At 41.4% G+C, this 24299-nt stretch overlaps 1 protein-coding gene across 2 annotated transcripts in view; it reads left to right on the top strand.

Annotated features, from left to right (window-relative positions):
• Positions 1-24289, top strand: part of chn2 (chimerin 2) — a 27057-nt gene extending 2768 nt beyond the window's left edge. The window contains exons 1-13 of one of the 2 annotated variants that reach the window (XM_040117895.1): positions 1495-1646; positions 9675-9713; positions 11374-11429; positions 13244-13275; positions 13565-13678; positions 13841-14111; positions 18750-18833; positions 19889-19973; positions 21074-21247; positions 21538-21615; positions 21845-21982; positions 22077-22182; positions 22901-24289. In XM_040117895.1, coding sequence (XP_039973829.1) covers positions 1598-1646; positions 9675-9713; positions 11374-11429; positions 13244-13275; positions 13565-13678; positions 13841-14111; positions 18750-18833; positions 19889-19973; positions 21074-21247; positions 21538-21615; positions 21845-21982; positions 22077-22182; positions 22901-23072 — 1398 coding nt within the window. In that variant the 5' untranslated portion in view covers positions 1495-1597 and the 3' untranslated portion in view covers positions 23073-24289. Of the gene's footprint in view, positions 1-1494; positions 1647-9674; positions 9714-11373; positions 11430-13243; positions 13276-13564; positions 13679-13840; positions 14112-18749; positions 18834-19888; positions 19974-21073; positions 21248-21537; positions 21616-21844; positions 21983-22076; positions 22183-22900 lie in introns of those variants that run through there. The other variant, XM_040117896.1, reaches the window with a different exon arrangement.
• The last annotated feature ends 10 nt before the right edge of the window (positions 24290-24299 follow it).

Here is a 24299-nt window from a genome sequence, read left to right as displayed (position 1 = left end):
GGGTTCGGCAATACAGTTTTCCGGCATGTATGATACTACTGAGTCTAGTGTTTTCCGCCTTTCTTGGAGAGGCCTGATAAAACTACTGAGGGATGGGCTTAGCATCCCCTACATCAACATCATGGTCTCTTAAATTAGTGCAAGCAGGAGTATCTGATAAACAGACATGGGTAACTTTGAATAACCTCAATCAGCTGTTTACATTTCCTGCTCTTCCTCAAGTGCTGACATGGAATTATTTGCTATTAGAGCTGGACAACCTTGGGCAGCCTCACCTGAGGGAGCGTGTGCATGATACGGTTTGAGCAAATTAGTTGGTTTTAACAGATTTTAGTTGACTTTCTTTCATTTGGCATTTCGATCAGGTAATTTTGTAATGAAACCTGACGGATTACACCGCATTCTGAGATCGAGTCCCGGCACAGACGGTAGACACAGCTTTCTCTGATTCAGTGACCCCTTGGAGCACAGTGTAGAAACCGCCTGCTCTGGTTCAATAACTGGATGTGATCCCGAGCCAATTGCTCTAACAACTTTCTTACACTAAAATATATAAATAATACTTTTAAAAAAAACAGGAATTTGGTGTTGAGACCTAGGGCCCGTCACACTAACGAAATCAAGATGACAAAAAACCAGCCAATGTTCTTCCTCAGTTCACTCCTCAAAGTCTCCCCTTCCATCTCTTCCTTGGAGGGCCATTAGGAAGACGTACCGTGAAAGAAGCAAGAGGGCATGCGTTTGGAATTGTGGGGAACTCCTGTCTTCAAAGCCTGCCTTCGAAATCTGTGGGTTAATGTCACGAAACACTACATCCATCTTTTTCTCGAGTCTGTGATCCCATGGGAGAGAGGGAAGCCCACCAGATGGCGCACAAGGCACAGGGATTCACTCTGGCTGTTTCAACATAACATGACATAACATGACATCTGATGAAAATATGCAATGCCGAATCTGGAGGGTTTAGCCAGTTGGGCCTTGGTTGGCACGAGTCTGTCACATTCGTGGTTTCCAAGAAGAAAAAAAAGTAACGTCTGGTTTGGATTTTGCAAACCGAGCTCAAATCGGTCGTTTTGGGCTTCCTTTTGCACGTCGGGATTGCTCACATCTGGCAACCCTGCTCCAAACTTTCGCTTTAAGAAGGCGCGTCTACGCTGCAGTGTAGTGTGTTCAATACAATCCTTAAAGTGGCACATGGAAACCATAGCCGATTTCCACACGGCACGAGAATCCAGACCTACAGATTCTGTCTGTTCGGTGTGAGGGAATGCTTCGGAGAAACTGACCCGCGGTTGCCTATTCCTGTAGCCTGTCAGACTATTTTTATCTGTGGCGGGAGCCCCCTACGGTGTATGCGGCAGCGCGAGCTCCTCGCCAAGGCGCACAGCGAGCCGGGGGGGGGGAGAAGGATCGGCGGATTCAGACAGACTGACTGGTGGTGGGATCGGGGCGAGACGAGACATGAAATAGTCACGGGTGCAGCCGTCAAAGGTGCAGCACGGTAAGGGCGCGAGCGAAATGGAGGCACCGCCGGGGACGAGCTGCTGCGAGCGCACCTTGGCCAAACGGGAGTAACCGCGCCGTGAAACGGGTTGGCATGGCAGCATCCAGTAACTCAAGCCTCTCAGGTTCATCTGTGTCCTCTGGTAAGAGTTCACATGACCCAGACTCAGCCTCGACTCTGAGGCATTGCACTTAAGATAATGATGATGGTAATGATGATGATGATGATAATGATGATAATGATGGTGGTGGGGTTTTTTTTTTAGAGAAGTTTGTGTGCTTTTAAATGGATGCCTTTATTTGTGTTTAAATCAAACTTTTTTCATTATCTTCTATAAAGCCATCCCTTATAGGCTCACCATTGACACGAGCACCAGGAAATGTGACATCTTTATATTTCTTCCTCTGCACCCCACATGCCATCTGTAAACATTAAACAAATATCAAAGTAGCTCCCAGTGACGGCTTTGATTTAGGATTAAGGATCAATGAAAAGCATCCCCCATCTGTTATAACCGATACAGAGGTGGAAACGGAAGACGAAAAGGACTCCTTTCCTGTGCAGAGGGATTGTAATGTTGTGAGCTTCAGTCAGTATGACGTTGGGTTTGGATGTTATCATTAGATTGTCAAAAATCTCCATAATTTCCTTATTGGCTTTCTACTTGGCTGGCTTTGAGGATTATCTTTGCCCTGTGTAGTCTACCATTTTCCAAAACGCGGCAGCAGGCTGGGGTGTTTTCTGACACTGTGAAAATCCTAATATGCTATGGTCCAGTGTCATAATACAGTTCATACTGCTACAAGACAAGACTCCAATCAAATCCCCTTTGCATATCATGAGGTACAGCTCAGCGATTAGTGCCTATTATATATTTGTTAAAATTTCAATTTCAGGGTTCAATTTTCACAGAATGAGAATAGAAAGTGGGTTAGCAGCTGTTCCAACAAACCCAGAATGAAAGAGCAGCGCCATGCTTGTCTCTGGGTATATCCCATTCTGTGTTGATAAAACACATTGCTCATGTTTGCCGGGGTATAAAGTGCAAACTTCACTATCACAGTTCTGTTTGATGTGGAAGCCCCACCAACAACCAGAGGTTTGTGTGTGTGTGTGTGTGTGAGAGAGGCAACATGTGAGACAAGATGAGGGAGAGGCTGTTTATAATACTAGGCTCAGCACTTTGGTTTATGTTTACCGTTTCCATCAATATTTTACTCTCTACCATGGAAAATGAAACCTAGAAAATTTACATATGTGATACCTTTTCCACTTATGAACGAATAAAAATAAAAATTGAACACTGCATGGCAAAGCTATAGGTTTATTACAGGGTGAGGACATTTTATAGCATGTACGATGTTTGTTTTACTTTCCTACTCTTTCTACATCCCAACCAAACCACACTGCAGAGTCACATTTCCCAAGGTACTGCCCAATGGGAGGGACAGACAGTCCTTTCCAAGCTGATATAGCCTGTGGTCACCACATGCTTCACAAAGCATTATCTCATGTATGCATTTCAGAGAGCAGCGGATTTACTGTTTGACCACTGCTGCTTTAAGAGGAAAGTCTTTTCTCTCTGTGGCATTGGAGGGTTGTCATTACTGTTGGGCTCTCAATATAATTATCAGAGGTTACAAGCTTTGCTGCTGCCAGAGATAGAGTGGTAGTCACAAGGGTATTATTATTTTCATGCAGAGCTCTTTGGCAGTCAGACACAACATTTGAATAATCTTGTCTATGAGTCACATGACTAAAAAATGAATCTAGCCTCAATTTCTGCTCCATATTAGGTTCTGGCTGCAAACAAAGTGCTGTTCCTTACTGCTGATGATAAGTGTATCTAGTAATCTTGTTTCAAGGCTGTTGTTGGAGGGAGAGTGTGTAAATACAGTTAATCAAACTTCTCAAAGTATCACTGATGGCCTCTCTCTGTGCTGAGTACTCATCTATGATAGTGGTAATGGTATTTACATCACGGAGGCAAATATATATATATCTGTACCTCCTGTAAATTATCAAAATAAAAGGAGCAATGGTGTGTATGCAAACCGCCTTATATTGTGTAAACTACATTATATACACATAATCTATAACTACAGCCTTAACACACATGTGACATTTAATAGATGTACTCTATAATGTATTTGTTAAGGCAGTCATAAGAAAATGGCAGAAAAACTGAAAGGATTGCAACATGCTTGCAACTTATATGTTGCAATCTGTTCCTTTCCCTGGAAAGATATTTTCTGGCTGTTGCCTGGATCAGGGAGATTCCTACACATTCTTGGCACGGGTGGGCATGGAAGCATGTACTGTACCAGCAGCATACCATTTGCTAGACGGCTCCAGGAAATAAAGCTTTGAAAATAAATTGAGGGATAGAGCATGAAAGTATGCCTTCTGCACCAGGCCTTAAATGACAAAATTGGTCGGGGAGGCAGAATTACAGCCATGTATTACAGAGAGGCTTTCTGCTCAACCAATCCTGCACATGTTTCATGCAAATGCTGCATTTCACCTCAAAATCTTTCCATTACTTCTGTTTCTTGTCCTTTCCAGTGCAAATCGTGTAGGACTGGATTTGTGTCATGTATAACGACTTACTGAAATTGTCTGCATGTGTTACAGCATCAGCGAGGGAGCAAGTTAGTCCCCCAAGTAACCCAGCCCATTAATTGCAACAACAGGCTCTTTCAGCGACACAAGGAAGTGTCAGAATCAGATCACCAAATAACACTTTTCCCCACTCAAACTCACCTACAGTTCTTGTTAACAGCAAAGCACAGTTTCACTAAGGGTGTGCGGCCCAGCAGCCCACCACGGATAACTCAGTCCAGAGAGGCACCCCTCATACCTGTCTCATGTTATCTAGTCAAGCACTAAGACAGCGTGGAAAAGCTTGTTTTGGACCAGTGTAATACACAGATGGTCTCCCTGCTGCAGCTCTGCGGCATCCCGCTGACTCTGTGTTGCTGTGTGTGTATGTTGTGTGTGTCTGTGTTTGTTTGTGTGAGGGTGTGCGTGTATCGTGTAGGACTGCTGTATGTTTAGGCTATCGTCTTTTATCAAATGGCCAAATCATGCACAGCCACACTTTTAAATCTCAAAAGGTTCTTCAAAGTAAAATAATGAAAGAATGAATTAATATGATAGTCCTCAACTTAAGACAGTTAAAATTAGGAAAACGTCACATTATTTGAAGAAGTTGTAGGTCTAGGAAGGGCTTGGGAGGGAAGGACGCCTGGTTCCAGGACAACTAAGTATTGAAAATTTGCAAACAAAAGTTAAGTAGTTATGATATTTTGGACAAATCTGTGTAGAATTATCTAAATCATGCATGTACCATAATGTCAGTTCAAATGAAAAGCATTCCAGTGAACTGTGAAATTAAAATTTGTTCACCCCTGTTAATGCCTTCAGTTGTAGCAGAACAGAGAACAAAGTACACTTAACAAACACAGTAAAAATGCTGGAGAAGAAGTGTGTGGTTGTGGTGCACCACATTAATACCAACTCGGTCGTCGTCATCATCATCATCATCATCATCATCATCATCGCTTTGTCAAGGTCACGATAAGAATGATCCTCAGGGTCAGTGTCACCAGAAGAATCAGGGATCACAAAGGATGCCATTATTGCCCGGCACACTCATAGCATGAAATGAAAAAAAAGATAGGAGATGCACCAGTAACTCAAACTCATTCACCCCAACCCCAACTTAGATGAGCAGGTGTACATACACCATGGAAGCATGAGACATACTATAAAACTGAAATCAACAGGACTAGTGGGAACTACCTGGTCTTACTGTTTTTTATAAGGAGACCGGCTTATTTTCCACTATTGTAAAGCTTTAAATTTAACAAGGGGATAATGAAAACAATCAGGTTTTACAATGTCTATGTCCTGTTTAAGACCTCTTTTTTTATCATAGCATGCTCTAAACTTGTTGAGTTGTTGTCCACCAGGCACTCATACACAAGTCATTGTTTTATATGCTGAAGTTGAATTTTTTTATTTATTAATTTTTTTTATGCATGTGCACAGACTCTAGAGGCAGGCGTAATCTCAGGGGATAAAAGCCTTGATCTTCATTCATCACATATTCTCTTTGTCACCAAAGCAAACACCCGCCGGTAATTATTTTATTGAATACCTCTGACTGGTGAGTAATGGAGGGCAACACAATTAATAGTTGTTTCTTTGGGGGAAGAGTCTAGAATTTTAAATTCTCCCCGATCATCAGGCACCACACAAAGTCTGAGCTACCTAGAAATTCTTTTTGATGTTCTTTGGATTTCTGTGAGTGTTTATGTACGTGTGTGTGCGCTGTAGTACATGTGCGTTTGGTCGAGAGTGGGTTGAGAGTGGGTGTGCACATTTTAGCTGTTTCTGCAAGTGCGTGCCAGTGTTTGTATCAGAATCGACCCTTAAGAGCTCCTTTTCTGAGCCGAAGCTGCTGCAGAATTCCAGACTGTAACGCCATTCGTCATTAAAAGGAATTAGATTGAAAAGAGAATATTTGGCAGCCGACCAGATGAAATCACATTTTTAAGCAAGCCGCAGTGGAATAAATCTTTTAGACTGTTACCAGTGCAATGCACAGTGACAAAGCTTCAGCATTAGGACAATACATTTTCCAAGGCAGCTTGGTCACACATCAGCACATTGAGCCTGAAGGCTATACAGTTGTATTTGAAGGTAGACATTCTGTAGAAGGCTTTAGCAAAAACATATATCCTTATAAAATCCGCCCCCCCAGTTGAGCTGATTTTTCATCGCTTGCATAATTATGCAGCTTTTGATTATATCCACCTATCTTGTCTTTCCTCTGCAATAAATTTGGCTTATTCAAAAGCAACTGTGCTGTTATGGTGAAAAGCAATGAGCTTTTTTGTATGTTTATTGTTTATTGTATGTTTATTAATGTTGCAACCAGCCTCCACTCAAACTCTCCTGCAGTGAGCAGAGAAAACCGCATGAAGTGCCATCAGTTAACCAGATAAAAATAGTCAAAGAATATATAGAGACTTGGGAGATACAGCTTTAACACTTGTGCCATTTATATGAGTAAGTTCCACAATTTCTCTGCCTGTACCTCAGTGCCCACATCCAACAAGTGCTCACTAGTTTTCATTAAATGATTCCCTTCCCTTCTCAGGTGTGTTTTATTTCTCTCCCTCTGGCCAGAGGGGTGTGGTGCTAATGTGCTGATGTGCTGAGTGCAAAGGAATGTTTAAAATGAACAACATGTATCTTCTGGACCAACATGATTCATTATTCACGCACTCAATTGAATCTTTCAACAGTGGCGCTGGGAGTTTAATTGAGAGATATTACATTTAACACCTGAGAGGGGGGATGAATCCTTTATTATCATAGTGGCTAATTTGTGCATTTGTTATGCAGTAAAATCTGCCTATATGGGAGCTATAAACCACCATTAGCATGTTTGCATACTGAGCATGCAATAAATGCAATAACTTTAAAATATGCAAAAAATACCCTTTTATGTAACCTCCTATGAAAATGCTGAATAATGTTAATGCTACTACATTATTACCAGCATGTTAAACAATTCTAATCATCTAGAAACTCATTATCTTCTCAAGGCTCATTCTTGACCTTGGAAACAGCAGCTTGACAAAAAAAAAAAAATCTTAAGACAAGGTCCAATTTATTTGTCCTTTTCAAAGCTTTTGACCACATCTCGTGGTCTTCCTCAACATGTGGTGCTGCTGTGGTGTGAGATGTGGTTAAAAACAAATAAGTTGGACCTTGCGTTGACTATTGCGTTCACTGTTAAATTATGAGTAAAAATATGTTTATGACATAAAAAGGGCCAGACATTTTATGACATCACTGGCAATGTAGTACAGTAGCAAATTTTCCCATATTTTTGACTCATTTAGTGACAAGTTTTATTACAAGTCATTACTTTCTGAGTAGGTATTAAAATAAATTATCAATTGCTACAGGGCATTTACTTCATAATCTCTCCAACTCTTTTAAAGCTAATATAATGTAACAGCACACTCCATCATGTGTTCCAGGAATGTGTTCGCATAATCATGAATCAGCCACTATGTTTCCCAGAGGAAGGTCCTGCTTTGGTTGCTGAAATGTAAATTGTATTTACTTCCATAAATTTTGATTGGCGAATTAGTATTCTTATCTCTGAATAGAGATGTTTGATGAGATGTTATGTTTTCGGGACCCTGCTGGCAGGTAATGTACAGCTCAGGAAAAAATTAACAGACCACCGCAAATTTTTCTGAAATCAGTATCTCTACATGTACACGACAGCCATTCCATTGCAGTGTCTGTTGAATTCAAACAAAAGCACACCTCATTCTACTTAATGAGGTACTAATTAGGTGATCACCTGAACTAAATCTTATTAAACGAGGAAAAGTACAAAAACAACTGCTGTGGTCATCACTATCCTCTTGCAATAGAACCAGCTGGATGGCAAAAACAGTGCTAGTAGTACCTCAAAAGTAATTGGAATCGAAAAACAACTATTGACCATGCCAAAAAACAAGTTTTGAGTGAGGAAAAGAAGGGTTAATTTCTGGCATTACTGGCAGAGGGATACAGTGAGTGTCAGGTTGCTTCTATCCTTAAAATTTGTAAGACTGCGGTTCATAAGAACAAGGTCAAGCAGCAGACATTGGGGACAACAAAGCTACAGACCGGCAGAGGGCGAAAACTACTCTCCACTGACCGGGATGATCGTCAACTCATTCAAATGTCACACAGCAACCGTTGGATGACATTAAGTGACCTACAAAAAGAATGGCAAATGGCAGCTGGGCTGAAGTGCATGGCGAGAACAGTTCGAAACAGGCTCCTAGGGGCAGGGCTCAAATCGTGTGAAGCTAGAAAAAAGCCCTTCATCAATGAGAAGCAAAGAAGAGCCAGGCTGAGGATTTCAAAAGACCGTAAGGATTGGAATCATAAAGGACTGGAGTAAGGTCATCTTCTCTAATGAGTCCAATTTTCAGCTTTGCCCAATACCTGATCGTCTAATGACTAGATGGAGACCTGGAGAGGCCTACAGGCCACAGTGTCTCTCACCCATGATGGAGGAGCGGTGATGATCTGAGGGTGCTTCAGTAAGGCTGGAATCGGGCAGATACGTCTTTGCGAAGGACGCATGAATCAAGCCACGTACAAGGTTATCCTGGGAGAAAACATGCTGCTTTCTGCTCTGACAATGTTCCCCAACTCTAAGGATTGGTTTTTCCAGCAGGACAATGCTCCATGCCACACAGCTAGGTCAATCAAGGTGTGGATGAAGGACGACCAGATCAAGACCCTGTGATGGCCAGCCCAATCTCCAGACCTGGAAACCCCATTGAAAACCTCTGGAATGTGATCAAGAGGAAGATGGATGGTCACAAGCCATCAAACAAAGCTGAGCTGCTTGCATTTTTGCGCCGGGAGTGGCATAAAGTCACCCAGTAGCAATGTTAGAGACTGGTGGAGAGCATGCCAAGACGCATGAGAGCTGTGATTGAAAATCAGGGTTGTTCCACCGAATATTGATTTCTGAACTCTGCCTTAGTTAAAACATTAGTATTCTGTTGTTTGAAAATGAATATGGACTTGTTTTCTTTGCATTATTTGAGGTCCTTAAAACACTGCATCTTTTTTGTTATTTGGACCATTTGTCATTTTCTGCAAATAAATGCTCTAAAGGACGATATTTTTATTGGAATTTGGGAGAAATGTTGTCAGTAGTTTATAGAATAAAACAGAGTTCATTTTACTCAGACACATACCTATAAATAGTAAAATCAGAGAAACTGATAATTTTGCAGTGGTCTCTTAATTTTTTCCAGAGCTGTAGATGAGGTGTGTGCCGACCCGATGTTTAGCGAAACGAGCCGACATCTGTATTGGTTGTCCTTGAAGCAGAGACACTGATTAGAAGTGTATTCACTGGTGCATCTCAAGAGGCAGTTGCACAGCGTGAAGCCATATGCATAATTATAACAGAGAGATAAACAACAGTGACATAACCATGGTGAAGGGCTCACAGTCAGTCCACTGGGAAAGGGATAGAAATGGAGATTTTAATGAGAAAAAAACCGGGCACAGTCTATTAACACCTCTGTTGGTTCATAACAGAAACCTGCTTTATTTTTGTGTTTTACAGACCCTGAGGATTACCAACCACCCATATGGAAGTCCTACTGTGAGTAATTTATTAATTTTATATGCGGATGAGCAATATTTTAACCTGACGTTGGCACATTTATTACGCTAAAGAGACATTTTTCTATACTTGGAAGAATCGGGATTTGTTGTACATAGTACAATTAGATGCACTGCACGTTCCAAAAGGATACGTGCACATGCACAACAGCATGTTCACTCGCATTCGCCCATACAACACGTTCACACATGCACAAATGCAAAGCAGCACATCCCTGATCCCTGCGTAAAATAGGTTACCATCACCCAGGAAAATAAGATTTTCTACCTGCAAAGAGGCTCAGCTGAAATGGGGTCCTCAGAAAACCCACCTAATTATACAGTGTTTTTGCCATGTGGGAGGAAATGGGTTGACTCCCCAGGATATATGCGATGCATTTGTTGAAGCTGAGCACAAATCATTTCAGCTGGAAAGTCTGTGTCTGTCCTTAGAGCAATTACATTTTGTTTAACCAGTAGCAATACATAGCTTTTATATACACTATTCCTGCAATTATATTTCTCATCTGTATAATTTTCCAATATTGCTACATTTCTGAAGACGCCCATCTTCTCCTGACTTCTCTGGTCTTCTGCTGAGGTATTTTTAGAGCTCACTATCATAGGAATGGATGATGTCCAGATCTTGCTCTGATTGACTTGAATCAGCCTGACAAAACATGAAAAATATCAGGAGTCAGGGCATTTTTACAGGCAGGAGTCTTCCTCCCCCTGCCTAGAGAATCTGCTGCAGTGAAGACTTAGCTCAACCTCACACAGCGATTTCTTTGCTGTAGTACAGGTTGTTAGTACAGAGGACACTGTTGTGAGTCGTCAGTTCTCATCCACATCTCACAAGGCCATAGACTGCCACACATGCATCCAGGAGCAAGTGTATTACATTATGAAAATGTTAAAAATGTTGTTCTGTTATTATTATCGCAGAAGTTTTATACAGAGTCTGGAATTTGGAAATGTGGCGGTTTGTCAAGTACAAGAGAAACTCCAATTCTAGACACACGGATGTTTAAGAAATTGGATATGAAGAAAGAAACCACACTCAGCTTCTGATTCCTCTGTTGTGGTAGAGTTTATATCCTGATAGACATCCAGTTCTGGGAAACAGCAAAAACAGGAGCAACATTTTGGCTTCCTTCATTTTTTTAATCGCTAATTGTAATGTACTAAATCTGTGAGGTGTCTGTGGCGATTACGCTTCCTGGCGCAAAAACCTCCTTTCTATTTTCACCTTGCTTCACTGATTTACTTCCAGTTCTCCCAATACTTTAAGTACATGTAATACACAGAAAGATGGATTTGCAGCATGTATTTATTTGTACGTGTAAGTACTTTTGCTTTGGAGTTAAAAAGAATAGTGTCAGTTATAAGTGCACAACATGTCTTAATTTGACACGAAAGGACTGCAGACATATGGCCCCTGTCATGTAAACCACTGACCGCTTAGCTTGGCATTTATAAGCTAACGCCTCCTTTTGTACTGTGTTACCTTTGCAGTCAAAGCAGTGGTCAGAAGTTTCCTATTTTATTGTTATTTTGGTAACAAATCTACATCATACATGTAATTACAGCTTGCAATGAGCTGTGTACATAACTCAGAAGAGCAGACGGCCTTAAGTAACATGCATGTATTTCTCTAACAGTGTACCAGCTACAGCAGGAAGCCCCGAGACCAAAGAGGATCACATGTCCTCAGGAGGTCAGTACATTTATAAATCTGTATACAGTAGGCTACTATTTGAGGCAGAAATGATTAGTTTCATATTTTTGTTAAAAATTAAGTTTGTAAAATATTAAAAAAAAAAAATAAGTTGATTAATCAACTGGTTTCAGCACTATGACTGTGAATTAGTAAAATTGACACAAACACACCAAAATACATGTAATGAAGAAAAAGAAGAAGGGCTCTGATGGGAAATTAAGCCAGGCAACAAACCAGTTATGAGCAAGCACCATCCTGTGATTGTGGACATGTTTTATGATTATTTTTCAAGAGCCTTTAAAGTAGGCACCTTAGCAAACTGAACCACCTGCTGGCCTCATTTATTTCTTTTTAATGGCAAAGGTTTTTTTCCCTTTGCCTTAAAAAACGGTCTACCAGACTACAGCTTGCAAACTCAGTTTTTACTCTCGGGTTTTAGCCTGGAAAACACTCGCTGTGAAATGATTGAGCCTGGCAGCTGGAAGCCAGACCCATCAGTAACCTATGGGGAGTGACTCGCTGCCTCTACAAACTCCCACACCACACGAGCAGTTGATTAAACGCAGCGGTATACTGGATTTAGAAAAATTAAGCTTAATCCTCCAATTGCATGGTTTAGTCCTTGCCTTGAATTTATTTAGACATGTGTTTTGGTGAACAGTATAGGACAATGTTTCAGGACAGGTTCACAATTTTTTAAGTCTGTCTTAAAAGAGGAAATTTCAGACTAATAAACCTCAAAGTGTGGATGATATCCACTTGATTTGTGTAACTCAGACAGCTGAAGCCTCATATTAAGTTCAGATGTACTTTGGAATATACTTTTGCGCAGAACGAGAACTTTGGAACTTGTCCCCCATCACTTACATTGGAAGCACATTTGGAAGGGATCTCTTAATGGCCAGTATAAACAGCAGGAATGCTTAGAGCAATCAGAATCCTGTTTCAGTGTTCATATGGACACTTGAATATAGTTTTAAAACAGACTTAAAAACTTTAACAATTTAGAGCAAAAAACAGCAACTAGTAAAGTTCCTCAAAGCAAGCAGTAGGAACACTTTGGACAGGCCGCATAGACTTTATTCCTTCTGCTAAGTGAATATAAAGCTAATGGAACAAGTGACTATACTTGTCACTGCCCTCACTGGGAGAGCTGTCAATCTTGTATTGTATAGCCCACCAGAAATTATGCACATCTCATCGCATTTTGAGCCTTGCCACACTATGATGAGCAAAGTGAAAGTGGTGGGCTCCCTATGTGAGATTAGTGGCTACCAATTAATTCAAAGTACAAAGTGATGTTTACATATTACCAGAGTGTTCCCATAAAACCCTTATGACCATAACTGTGAATTCTAAGAGATTTTAGACTGACATCTGTAGTGGTCTTGCCCACTGTTTTTGATAGGAAGGGGGTTTAGATAATTGAATGGTTTATAATTCATTGCTCTCTGTATAAGACTTTGTCAGAATCATAACGCTGATGTTCAAAATGAAAAATGTTTTTTAGCCATGCAGTCACTCTACACACCCTGGGATGACACAGTAGCACACTAAATATTAATTCCTTGCAGCTGGCAATGTATCACCAGCTGTTTTCTCAGACAGCCTCTTATTCATCTCCACACTCTGTGATTTGGCTTTATGGTTTTGTAGCTGCGAATAGACGTGGGGGCATAGATGAAGATAATCTGTCCTGTCATGGAGAGCCCTCTATCTTTCTCACAGGCTGTGGTAGCCATTTACAAAGACATTTAATTGAGCTTTCATATCATATTGCTCCAGCCAATATTTCTTCTTCTGGTTTACAGATGGAGAGCAGACCCAAATACTATGGCAGAGAGTGAGTGTAACTTAATTAGGCATCATTTTTTTATGCCTTTTTTCAAATATTGTTGTGCAGTGAATGGTTTTATTTGTCATTATTGCCTGGCATCAGATGTGGTTAGGGTTTAAGTGGGTGGATGTGTGTGTGTGTCTCTGCTTTGGTAAGATGCTCAGAATAAGAGCCTGAGCTTAACATCCAAAATGTAAATCTTTGTATGTGGGAGAACAAAATTACATTGGAGGAAGAGTTATATCCACTGTATAATTTTTGTATTTTTGTATTTTTATTTTTATTTTTTTTACAGATTTCACGGCATGATCCCTCGAGAATATGCAGATGAGCTGCTGGCGGGTGTAGAGGGTGCTTACCTTATCAGGGAGAGCCAAAGACAGCCAGGGACACACACCTTGGCCTTAAGGTACCAACACATCAGTATGTGGCACAGAATTCCTGAAAGGTCGTCCTCATCAACAGCCCAGAACTCGCTCCCTCCACCTTTTACTCAGCCACTCAACCAATTCAGCCTCATCTACACTCCCTCTGTATTTAAGCACTTTGTCATCCGTGTATCTCAATCCAGGTTTGGGCACCAGACCCTCAACTACAGATTGTTCTATGACGGGAAGCACTTTGTCGGGGAGAAGAGGTTCGAGTCGGTCCACGACCTTGTGACGGATGCGCTTATCACTCTCTACATCGAGACCAAGGCAGCGGAGTACATCGCCAAAATGACCACTAACCCCATCTACGAACATCTGGGTTACACCTCGCTACTCAAGGACAAGATGGTGCACAGGTTGAGCCGTGGACGCACAGAACCACGCAGGGTCACCTTCCAGAGAGACGAAAGGGTGAGTTTTCTGACTGCTTATGTCACTGGGGCGTGTAATTTTGCTTTGAGTTGATTTTTTTGTGCAGTGAGGGCGCTATAATGAGTAAGAAGGCTGTCTGTTAACTTGCAACTTGCTACAGCTCAAGTTGAGCAGTAATGATCGTCAGTTCCTGCCCTATTTCTTTCATCCTCGGGGAGAGAAACCTGCAGAAAGAGAACTCATATTTATGTTTACAGTTGGGCTAAAACGGTTAGTCGATTTATCGAATAGTTGATCAACAGAAAGCATCTTTGTTGGTATTCAGTGGTAGTTTTTGGATTTTGGGCTGATGGTCAGATAAAACAAGACATTTAAAGGTGTGACCTTGAACCCTATGGGAACCTCTAACAGACATTTCACATTATTTCATAGAGAAAATGATTAATTAAAAACAAAATAGCAATTGAATTGATCATAATAATCAATAGTTAAAGCCATACTTTACAAGCAGTTATTCCAAAGAATACCATACTGTATGTATTATTAAAATCACTTGCCCAAAACTGAACTTGATGTTCACTAAAAACTATTTTCATTTTGTCATTAAAATGTTTTTTTTAATTTAATAATAATAATCCAAAGACCTCTGATATCTATAACTTTAAACCTTGAAAAAAACACTCATAATAAGCCAGAATCATTTGGGTTTTTTTCCAAAGCAATACATCTTGTTTAGGATAAAAAATCTTTAAGTGTCTCATCCTCTCAGTACACTCAAATTATCTTATTTCCGCAGGCCCGTTGAAATACACGATATAATACCATGATTTTAGTCTCCTTCCGTGCTACTGAACATCTCTGAGAGGACACTTTGTCCTGTGAGTGAGACGTACATTATCCCTGTAGCCCCTGGGTGTGTTCACTGCTGCCATGCTCCATTGCCTCCTCTGAAAGGTAATGATGACCAAAGGGACTGGGACTTTGCTCTGCCTGCCATGCATATCAGATAAACTGATCTTCGGGTGAGACACATTGCACATTGTGTTCATTGGCACTCATGAGTTGTTGTCAGATTAAAGTCTGTGAATGATTTATCGGCGAAGAACAAGGGACGTCTGTTTTCTTACTAGAAAATATTCAAAGTATCACTCCACTAGGTGGCAACATGTTTCCTCCTCTCTTTTTTGCCTGATAATGGCACTTAGAATCGAGCCGTTTTTATTAACAGATACTAATATTTTCATGGTCTTTTTTTACGTCAGAGATTTCATGAGCTTTATCTTTAATGTGTCTCTCAGCTCGAAGATGAGATTTATTGCTTCAGTAATTCTTTGTCTTCAAAATTTCCACCCATAGTTTGTCAGCTTGACAGTCAGTCAGTGACAGAAACATGACAGCCTTGTCAGCAGGAGCATCAGTTGCGGTATTAATATCATCAGTCTTCAGTTTAGTCTATGCAACTTGAGACAGGAGCCATTAATGCAGCACTTTTGACCTAATGGTCATCGGTCAGTCAGTAGTCCATTGACTTATTGTGGTTTTAAAAAAAGCTTAGTGCTACAGATGCCACTGCAAAACTCTAGGAATCCTCTAGAGTAGAGAACTGCCCTGAGAAGTGCTCTGAGACATACAGACTAACCTATGTTCGCTCCACACATAGTGCTTTATTGAACAGTGTCAAGTAGTGTTGCTCTTTGTTAGATTTGCAGCTATGATGTTTGAAATTCTTTAAAAACCTCCCTTCGGCAAGTAAATCTGGAGCACCTCTTTCGCTAAATGTCAGATTGTCAGTTCTAGGCGCTTTTGGAAAACTGACTTCATATTCCTCCTGCCAAATTTTATACATGAGGATCTGAGTCAGTGACGGCCGTGATGATAAAAAACCTAAAAAAAACCACCTGCCAGTCACTTTGAGAAGAGTGAGAGGAAAACTGTTTTCTGTCTGCTTGAATATTACGTGTCCAAAAAGGAGAAACCTGGCCTTGATGGCTCGAATCTGTGGCTGCTTTTTGAACTCTGTGTTTACGAATTACACGACCACACCCTGAGGCATTACAGCCACAGTAGCTTCAGTGTATAGTCAGCATTCATGGATATTTACTCGGTGTTAGGTTGATACCTCCATATTGCCATGACTGCAAATTCTTGTGTAATTAAAATACTCCCAGAAACTGAGAGGGGCTACTTGACGCAACCTGTAGATCAACCTCCCAAGTATCCTTCTCTCTGTGTGCAGGAATTTGCTCAGTGGCCAAAACCTTTGCCACATTCTTCCTGATACTCACCATACTGGCTTAATCTCAGTGGGGCGCTCAACAGACTGGTCTGCTTGCATGTCCTGGGAAGATTTCCAAAGAAATTGTCCTGCTGTTTCTCAGGATAATTACCTGTTCTCTCGCTAGAGTTTCGTGCTATAACATGGAAAAACAGCTATTTAAGTTCTTTAGTTGTAAAATATAAAACTGTTCCTCACACAGCATTGCAAGTGCAATTTTCCAGACATTTAAAAGTGGTTATTTATTTTCAGTGTTTCTTCTGCAGACAAAAGTGTCAATTTCCTCAATTTTTGAATAATGGACGATATCTTTGACTGCCATGCCCTTCACAATATGTCTATTTTTCCATTTGTTAGAGATGTTGTTAGGGCTGTTTTGTTTGGGATGTGGATAGTTGTATCCTGCTGTCTTATTGTGTCAGTGCCCACTGTGCTGGTTTTCCATGACTCCAAGTACTCACTCACAACAGAGTCTGCTCAGCTGTGCTCTCACAAAGCCTTGCAGGAATAAAAGAGCCAAAGCCACTGAAAAGAAAGCAGAGCTTGTTGTGGGACCACCTTTTGTGTCCTTTCTTCCAAGCTCTTCTTTAAGAGACAAGAAGCCATCTGCCTGCAGACAAAGAGCGCAGCCCTCGTCTCCCTCCATCCCTCCCTCCCTCACAAGGCTAAAATATCTCAGAGTGGTCTATTCCTCATCTGTCCCCTCAGACTTAGCTGTAGGGCTGAATTGTATGGTATGGTATGTGTAGGTCTTTCCAAAGAATGTCAACCACAATGACAAATATCTTCACCTGTCCTGTCACTCTTGCAGCCATCAAACAGTTAACTGTTGCCCTCAGACATCAGAGACAAAAACAAATGGTACAGAAAAGGCCCACAGCAATTTTTTACTTTGCTTCTTCGTCTTTAAGCTGCCAATCCTTTCATTTTATCTCAGCTTTGCAGTTTCCCTTTGGGTCTTTTACTCTCTTCCTCAGCACTCTACTTTTGCTGCAGCTCTTTATCATCACAAATCCAATGCTTACTGGCTTTCTGACCTTTTCATTCCAGTTTACTAAATCAGTTCGACCTTGTTTTTCGTGATGTCTCCCTATGGTCAGGCTTAGCTCTTCTGTAAAATAGCTGTTCGACATAAAATCTCACAGATGTTTGTTACTCGACTTGTTACTCGTCACATGATGCGTAGCTTGGGTTTCTGTCAGTGTTGTGTGCTCTGTTTCAGAGCGTCATGATTAATTAGAAGAGGAGCGATCCTTGTGGTGCTGTTTTCTGGTTGTTTACAAGCAGAGCTAATAGGTTAAATTCAGCATGAACATAGCAACAGACCCCTACTGGCAAAATACTATATGACTACAGACCTGCAAATGAGCTTCCTATGGGATTTTACTTGGATTTGGGCACTGTGGGATTATTCCCTTTGTAAGGATTATGGCAGTAATCCCTCGCAATCCCAGTTGATGGTCTGGCTCTGCTCTTCCTCTGACACAAATGATTGTGATTGGCACCAGACACTCTGCAGTCAGAGTGTCTGGAAGAACCAGTCTGGACGGCAGTGTGGGGAATTCCACCAGCTGACTGGCATAGCTGGAGGTCAAGATCTGTCTGAATTACGACGACACATTCTCAGCTCTGTCAGGTCAGAGAATCTTGGGCCTGTCTTTGAGCAGGAAAGTGAACTGGTTAGGAAACCCAGCGCTGACTGAGAGCTGCTGGCAGTGGAGTATTATCTCCAGTTGAGTGAAGTGGAGTGTATCCGGAAGGCAGTGTGCTAATGGGAGTGTGCTCTATGCTATAAAGAGGGCGTCTGCACTATTGATCCTGCTTTACAGAGCTGTTGAGCTGTGTGAAGCGGTCCTGACAGCACCAGACCGCCCTCACTCTCAACCTCCTGGCCCCTCCCCATCAGCGACCCTGTTCTCTCTCTCTCTCCTTTCTGGGCGTGTGAAAGAGGGCCATTGTGTGAGGCACACTTCCACCCTCAGGCCGCCCACTACCGGTCCTGTTCCCCCTACCCTTCTTGATCTCTGCTGCCACTGGATTCAGACCAGATGCAAAGTCAACCCCGTGCTGGCTGTCATCAGTCGCCCTCCTGGGTCAGAGGGGAGTGGAGTGTAGCTGCCACCTCTGCGCTGGGCTGTTGCCGGCGGCGTTTGCTGGACAGCACCCACGTCTCCCCTCTGCATCTTTCCCCAGAGGAGATGGAGAGTCTGTGGGATCCCGATCAATCGAGCATGCAGCCTGAAGAAAACAGAGGAGGTTTAGGAGGGGATCTGATTACCCACAAGGCTAAAAGACAAGAGCGAAAGCGTCAGGAGCTGCTGGCTTTGGCACTGGGAGTCAAACTGGGGAGCAAGGGGAACCTTCTGTGGAAGCCTATTAAACTGTTGGCTTCCTGCCCACAGATCTCCTCACCTCTGGTGCGACGGAGCGTCTTGAAAGACACCACAGAGAAGCAGTGCTCCTATGAGAAGATCCACAACTTCAAGGTGAGCAGCTTTTATTAAGAAAAGTTTGATGGCTGCTGACAACTTCACTGTAATTTTCAGCAGGTTTCTACTAGCTCTCACAGTTCTACGCATTGGTTAAGCAGTTCTTTAGAGAGATACATTTTTTCCTGCCTCAGATGTTTGCCTGTCCCATCATAGACCATAGTGTGGTTTGTTGTTTTGATGAGAACACATGCAGCTGAGACCCATTTGCACTGAGGGGAAATAATGGATACACTACACCACAACCCATTAACAGCAGAGCACATCGATCAGCATTGAATTTAAAGGTTTTAGATCGATTTTTGTTTTAGGCTGCTAATTTTGTACAAACAGTTATCGTACAGTCCTCTGATGTCAGTCAGAGTGTAAGTGCATATTACACTGTGGAACGTACTATAGAGTTATTGTTCTTTAAATATACAAAAGAGAATTTAGGGATTATTTGCCTCTGGGCGCCTCAACATTCTTGCAATTGTATCTTGGGTTTCAGTTAACAGGCAGGCTATAATGACCCCCAGCTTTTTCCATGTTTCCCCTTTGAAAAAGAACAAAAACCTTCCACTCACCACCTGCCATATGCCCCCTTCACTCATCAGTCTACTACTACCTATTCAAAGTACCAGTGAAGGTGTGTGTGTGTGTGTGTGTGTGTGTGTGTGTGTGTGTGTGTGTGTGTGTGTGTGTGTCTGTGTGTGTGTGTTTGCATGTCCATGCAGGTGTGGCCCCATTCGCCATCTTATCTGTGGTCTTTTAGGTTGCACAGTGGGTGTACATCTGTTATTTTGACTCGTAGGCTTGCCTGTGTGCTTGCCTGCATGTATCCGATTGCCCAGGAGCAGATGCCAGACACATTATAGTAAATCCTTTAATCTGCCTTGTATATACAAATGCTCTCATTTGGCCTGGGGTCCCATCCACTGTAGCATGGGATCACAATGTAATCTCTATCCAGTATTTCAAAAGGGAGATTCTCCAGTTTGGACTGGACATACCAGTGACTTGCAATACATGGCGTGTGTTTGTGTGTATAACCATGTCGTCTCTAACTCCAGGTACATACCTTTCGAGGGCCGCACTGGTGCGAGTACTGTGCCAACTTCATGTGGGGCCTCATAGCCCAGGGTGTCCGCTGCTCAGGTAACTATACACTCCAACATCGAAATCACTTGTCATGGATTCCACAAAGAAAGTCATGTAAGTCATGGATTACACAAGTAGTGTATGATCCGTGGCTAACGATGTCCTGCCACACATGTTTCAGTTGCATAATCCTTCTGAAAAAGTTTTTTTCCCATTTGAACTGGTGATTTGATTATGTCCCGTTTTATAGTTATTTTCCTTTTTCCTGTTATCTATGTGATGAACAAGTTGAGAGCCTGGCACGTTTACATTAAAATGGATGTTTCAAAATAAAAATATGTAAATGTCTAACTATGAGAAAACGCAGGTCAAACACAGGTCAAATGTACCGTAATTTTTGACCAAATATAGCAACAGAACTAAGTCATTGATTACATACTGGAGCTCAGTAGGGTTTTCAAGGCTTCCAGTGTCATAAGATTTGTTCACTGCACAGACACAGTCCTGAAACTGATGTGCACATTGCTGGACTTGGTTGCTTTCTCCCTAAACAGAGTGTTTGTTGTTGAGACATTTGCCATGCTGATAAGCCAGAGGCAAACACTGGTATCATCAGACACCTCATGTGCTATGGGAAACAGGAGAGACTTCTTTGTCCTCTCTTACTCCCCGTCTAGCTTTTATTTTTCACTTATCTCCTGCTACACTCTCTTTGGGAGCACTGACTGAGAGTGAGGACCCCAATCAGCTTCAGTGTAGGAGTAAAAACATCTTTGTGATGAACGATTTCAGTCAGAGACGCTCCCTCAAAATCTTCATTCCAGGCTGTGCTGCACACAAGCAGGCGTACTTCTCACACCCACTCTGCTCTTGCCAGCTGTCCAGCATGCTCCATGTGACTAAAACTACAACAAGAACCCCTGCCTGTGCTGCCGTGTGCGCTGTTATCTACCTTTGGCGTGGTGCATCGAGACAGCTTAGCTGTGGCTTTGCTGTCTGACAGTGCAGTTTATCACTGACTCTGAGAAACCTTTTCAAGCTGCTGTCTTTAGCCTGCTGTGATGGTTGTGTTATCATCAGTCTGAAGCTAATCTCTCTCTCTCTCTCTCTCTCTCTCTCTCTCTCTCTCTCTGTTTATCTCACTCTTGCTCTGCTAGATTGCGGGCTGAATGTACACAAACAGTGCTCCAAACTGGTTCCAAGCGACTGCCAGCCGGACCTGCGCAGGATAAAGAAAGTGTTTAGCTGTGACCTCACCACGCTTGTTAAAGCTCATAACACGACGCGACCCATGGTGGTGGACATGTGTATTCGAGAGATAGAGCTGAGAGGTAGAATGCAATTAATCAGTCATCACATTAAACCCCATCAATCACTTCATATAAATGAAAGTAGAGCATAAAGTTTGATTTGCAAATTCTTAACTCAAACATTCAAGCATACTGCAGTTACTAGTTTGCTGTGATTAGAAATGTCATTGATCCTTTTGTTAGAAAAGAGGCCTAAATTTTTGACTGTTTTTTAATTATTTCATCAGAGCAGAATGGAAGGTAATGAGGATGGTAAGAGAAAAAAAAAGCCCCCAAAAAACTGACACAAGCTTCCCAATTTTCTGTTGCAGGTATGAAATCTGAAGGTCTCTACCGAGTGTCTGGCTTCTCAGAGCACATAGAGGACGTGAGGCTTGCCTTTGACCGAGGTTTGTAGACGTCACGTATCTTTGCCCTGGGATGTATTTCTCTGAGGTTTCAGTTCACGGGTTCATAATTTTAAATAAGAAGCTTGTTTCAGCTGCAGTACAGCACGAAATAGTACTGTCTTTTATTTTGTGACACACAGTACACACTCTCATCCAGCTTTTATTTATAATTGTATCCAAATATAAAATTACATGTTGGTCATGAATTTTTTTTATTTCTCATCAACAGATGGTGAAAAGGCGGACATTAGTGCCAATGCCTATGCAGACATCAACATCATTGCTGGTGCTTTGAAGCTCTACTTAAGAGACCTTCCCATTCCAGTCATTACATTTGACTTGTACTCCAAATTTATTCAAGCTGCAAGTAAGCGCTCCTCTCAGCAACTCCATGCCATCGCTGCATTGGTACTACTGCTCTGCTGTGCTCTGATGCTAAACGTTTTACTAATGTGATGTAGAAATTCCAAATGCTGAATCCAGACTGGAGGCCATCCATGAGGGTTTGCTGCAGCTCCCCCCGGCCCACTATGAGACCCTGAGATACTTAATGGCTCACCTCAAGAGGTTAGTTCATACACGAATCATGTATGTTTGTCATTATGTCTATAATTCCCATGAAACTGAATTGAAAATGAGTTGATCCAACTAATATCCTCTGTGCCATAGAGCTACATTGTTGTCCAACAATTATTAAATATATATAAATGAGTCACCACGTTGCACTGGGTGACATGTTCCTTCATTACTATGAACATGGGCCCAAGTAGTTTATTTCGAGTCAATCCCTCATACACCATCCTGTTGCCAGAAATATCCGCTTGAGTACCAACTGTGTAATAATCTGTGGCTGAAAATAGACCCCAGAAAATGCAAATTTTACTCCTGTTTAAGTCACGTTTTCTAAAAATGACAGAGCCCGGCTGTTTAAGGAAATTGTTTTGCCTATTTAAAAAAACGAATCGATACTTTTGGAAGATGGTTTTAAAGATTTGTGTCAAATGAGCTGAATGCCACAGAGGGAGTACGAAAGTTGAAAAAGTATTAAGAGACACACTTACGCATTATTACTTTTGGTCTTTTCATAGATTTTTTTTTTAAATAAGATAATTATGGAAACTTATAGAATAAGCTTTATCCTTGAATTTAATATTCCTGAGGTGAATCACCACATTACCTGAGAAAGTAAAAGCACATTCAAATATTTTAAAATATTTCCCTGTTTTATATTTTGCCTGACTCAACTCTCCTTACAGACTAGTAATCTTTATTTTCTATTTTACAGGGTGACAATGTTCGAGAAGGACAATTTAATGAGTGCCGAGAACCTGGGGATTGTCTTTGGTCCAACCCTTATGCAGCCACCGGAGCAGAATGCCTTGACAACCCTGAATGACATGAGGCAGCAGAAACTAGTGGTGCAGCTTATGATAGAGCATGAAGATGTCTTATTCTAAGGACTGAGGCATGCAGGGCTTACAGCAGAAACGAAGGACGATTATTTATTCTGTCAAAGAGGAAATTCAAGCCACGTTGATTCTTATGAAGTTCCGGAATAGTTTGTAATCCAGTTGAACTTGAGATGCTTCTTTCTCGCATGACTGTTTTAGTTGAAGTTGGTTAATGTTGACATTGTCTTGTTACTGTAGGTTTTGGGTTTCCATACTCAGCCAAGACTATCATTTTTATACTAGGGAATGATCCTGTATTTTCAACTGTCGACAGTGCTGTTCCCTCCCGGCTTTAACCTGAAGACTGTCACTACCTGGTGTAGACACAGTCATGATGACAGCACTGTGTGAAATCTGCCCCAGGGCAGATCGTCAATCATTGTTGGCCTGGTGCTGCGTAAACCAAGTGTCACAGCGGCGGCCAAGTTTACGTTCCCACATGACGTGTGCATATTTGGATTTTTATGGGAACATTAGTTAACAATTTAGTGAAACAGTGTGGATCCTTTCATTGTAGATAAAATCAGGTCATGTTATGATCAATATTTTAACTGTGTGTACTAAAAAAAAAGAGAGATGAGACAATTGGGGACTCATGAAGCACTTTTTTGCAACAAGTGTACAGATTTATTTTGTAAAGATGTTTATTTTTGTCTTTTATTCTGCATCATGTTCTGTCACAATAATATATACTGTTGAGAATGATGTTTGTTGAATTGATGTCTAAATGCAAAACTGTTCACAAGAGAAAAGAAGAATCAGAAGAACGAGTTTGTGGAGCTACCATTTTCATTTTTAATGTGTTCAGTGTTATGTGAGGGATACACAGGTGTTTAAATACTGGTCATTAAATCACATTACACCTTGGAGACTGCTCCACATGAGCAAATTTCTTCTTTACATGTATTGGTCGTTCTGTTTACATGGTGTTATTTGGGATATTTCCAAGTGGAAAATAATATAGTGGCCCTTTTCTTCCCCCATTTTTTTTTTTAAAGCCAGAAACATTGCTCGGTGCTGCAATAGTTGTCATTCACTTCATAGTGCCACAGAAGTTGACAGTCATACTAAAGCTGTAGCATGCGTGTTTCTTTCACAGTTTGTTTGATGTGATTATTTGAATACTTTCTACAAATCCATTTTATCAAAATGTATTTTTGTGACGGTTGCAGTTAAAAATGTAATTTATCAAATGTTGATTTATTAAAGTATGTAAAACTTCAGTTTAAAGTA

This window comes from Xiphias gladius, chromosome 22, assembly GCF_016859285.1.
Source record: "Xiphias gladius isolate SHS-SW01 ecotype Sanya breed wild chromosome 22, ASM1685928v1, whole genome shotgun sequence".
In the NCBI taxonomy this organism is placed as follows: Eukaryota; Metazoa; Chordata; class Actinopteri; order Istiophoriformes; family Xiphiidae; genus Xiphias; species Xiphias gladius.
The sequence above is the reverse complement of the archived record's forward strand: the minus strand, read 5'-3'. Positions and strand labels throughout refer to the sequence as shown.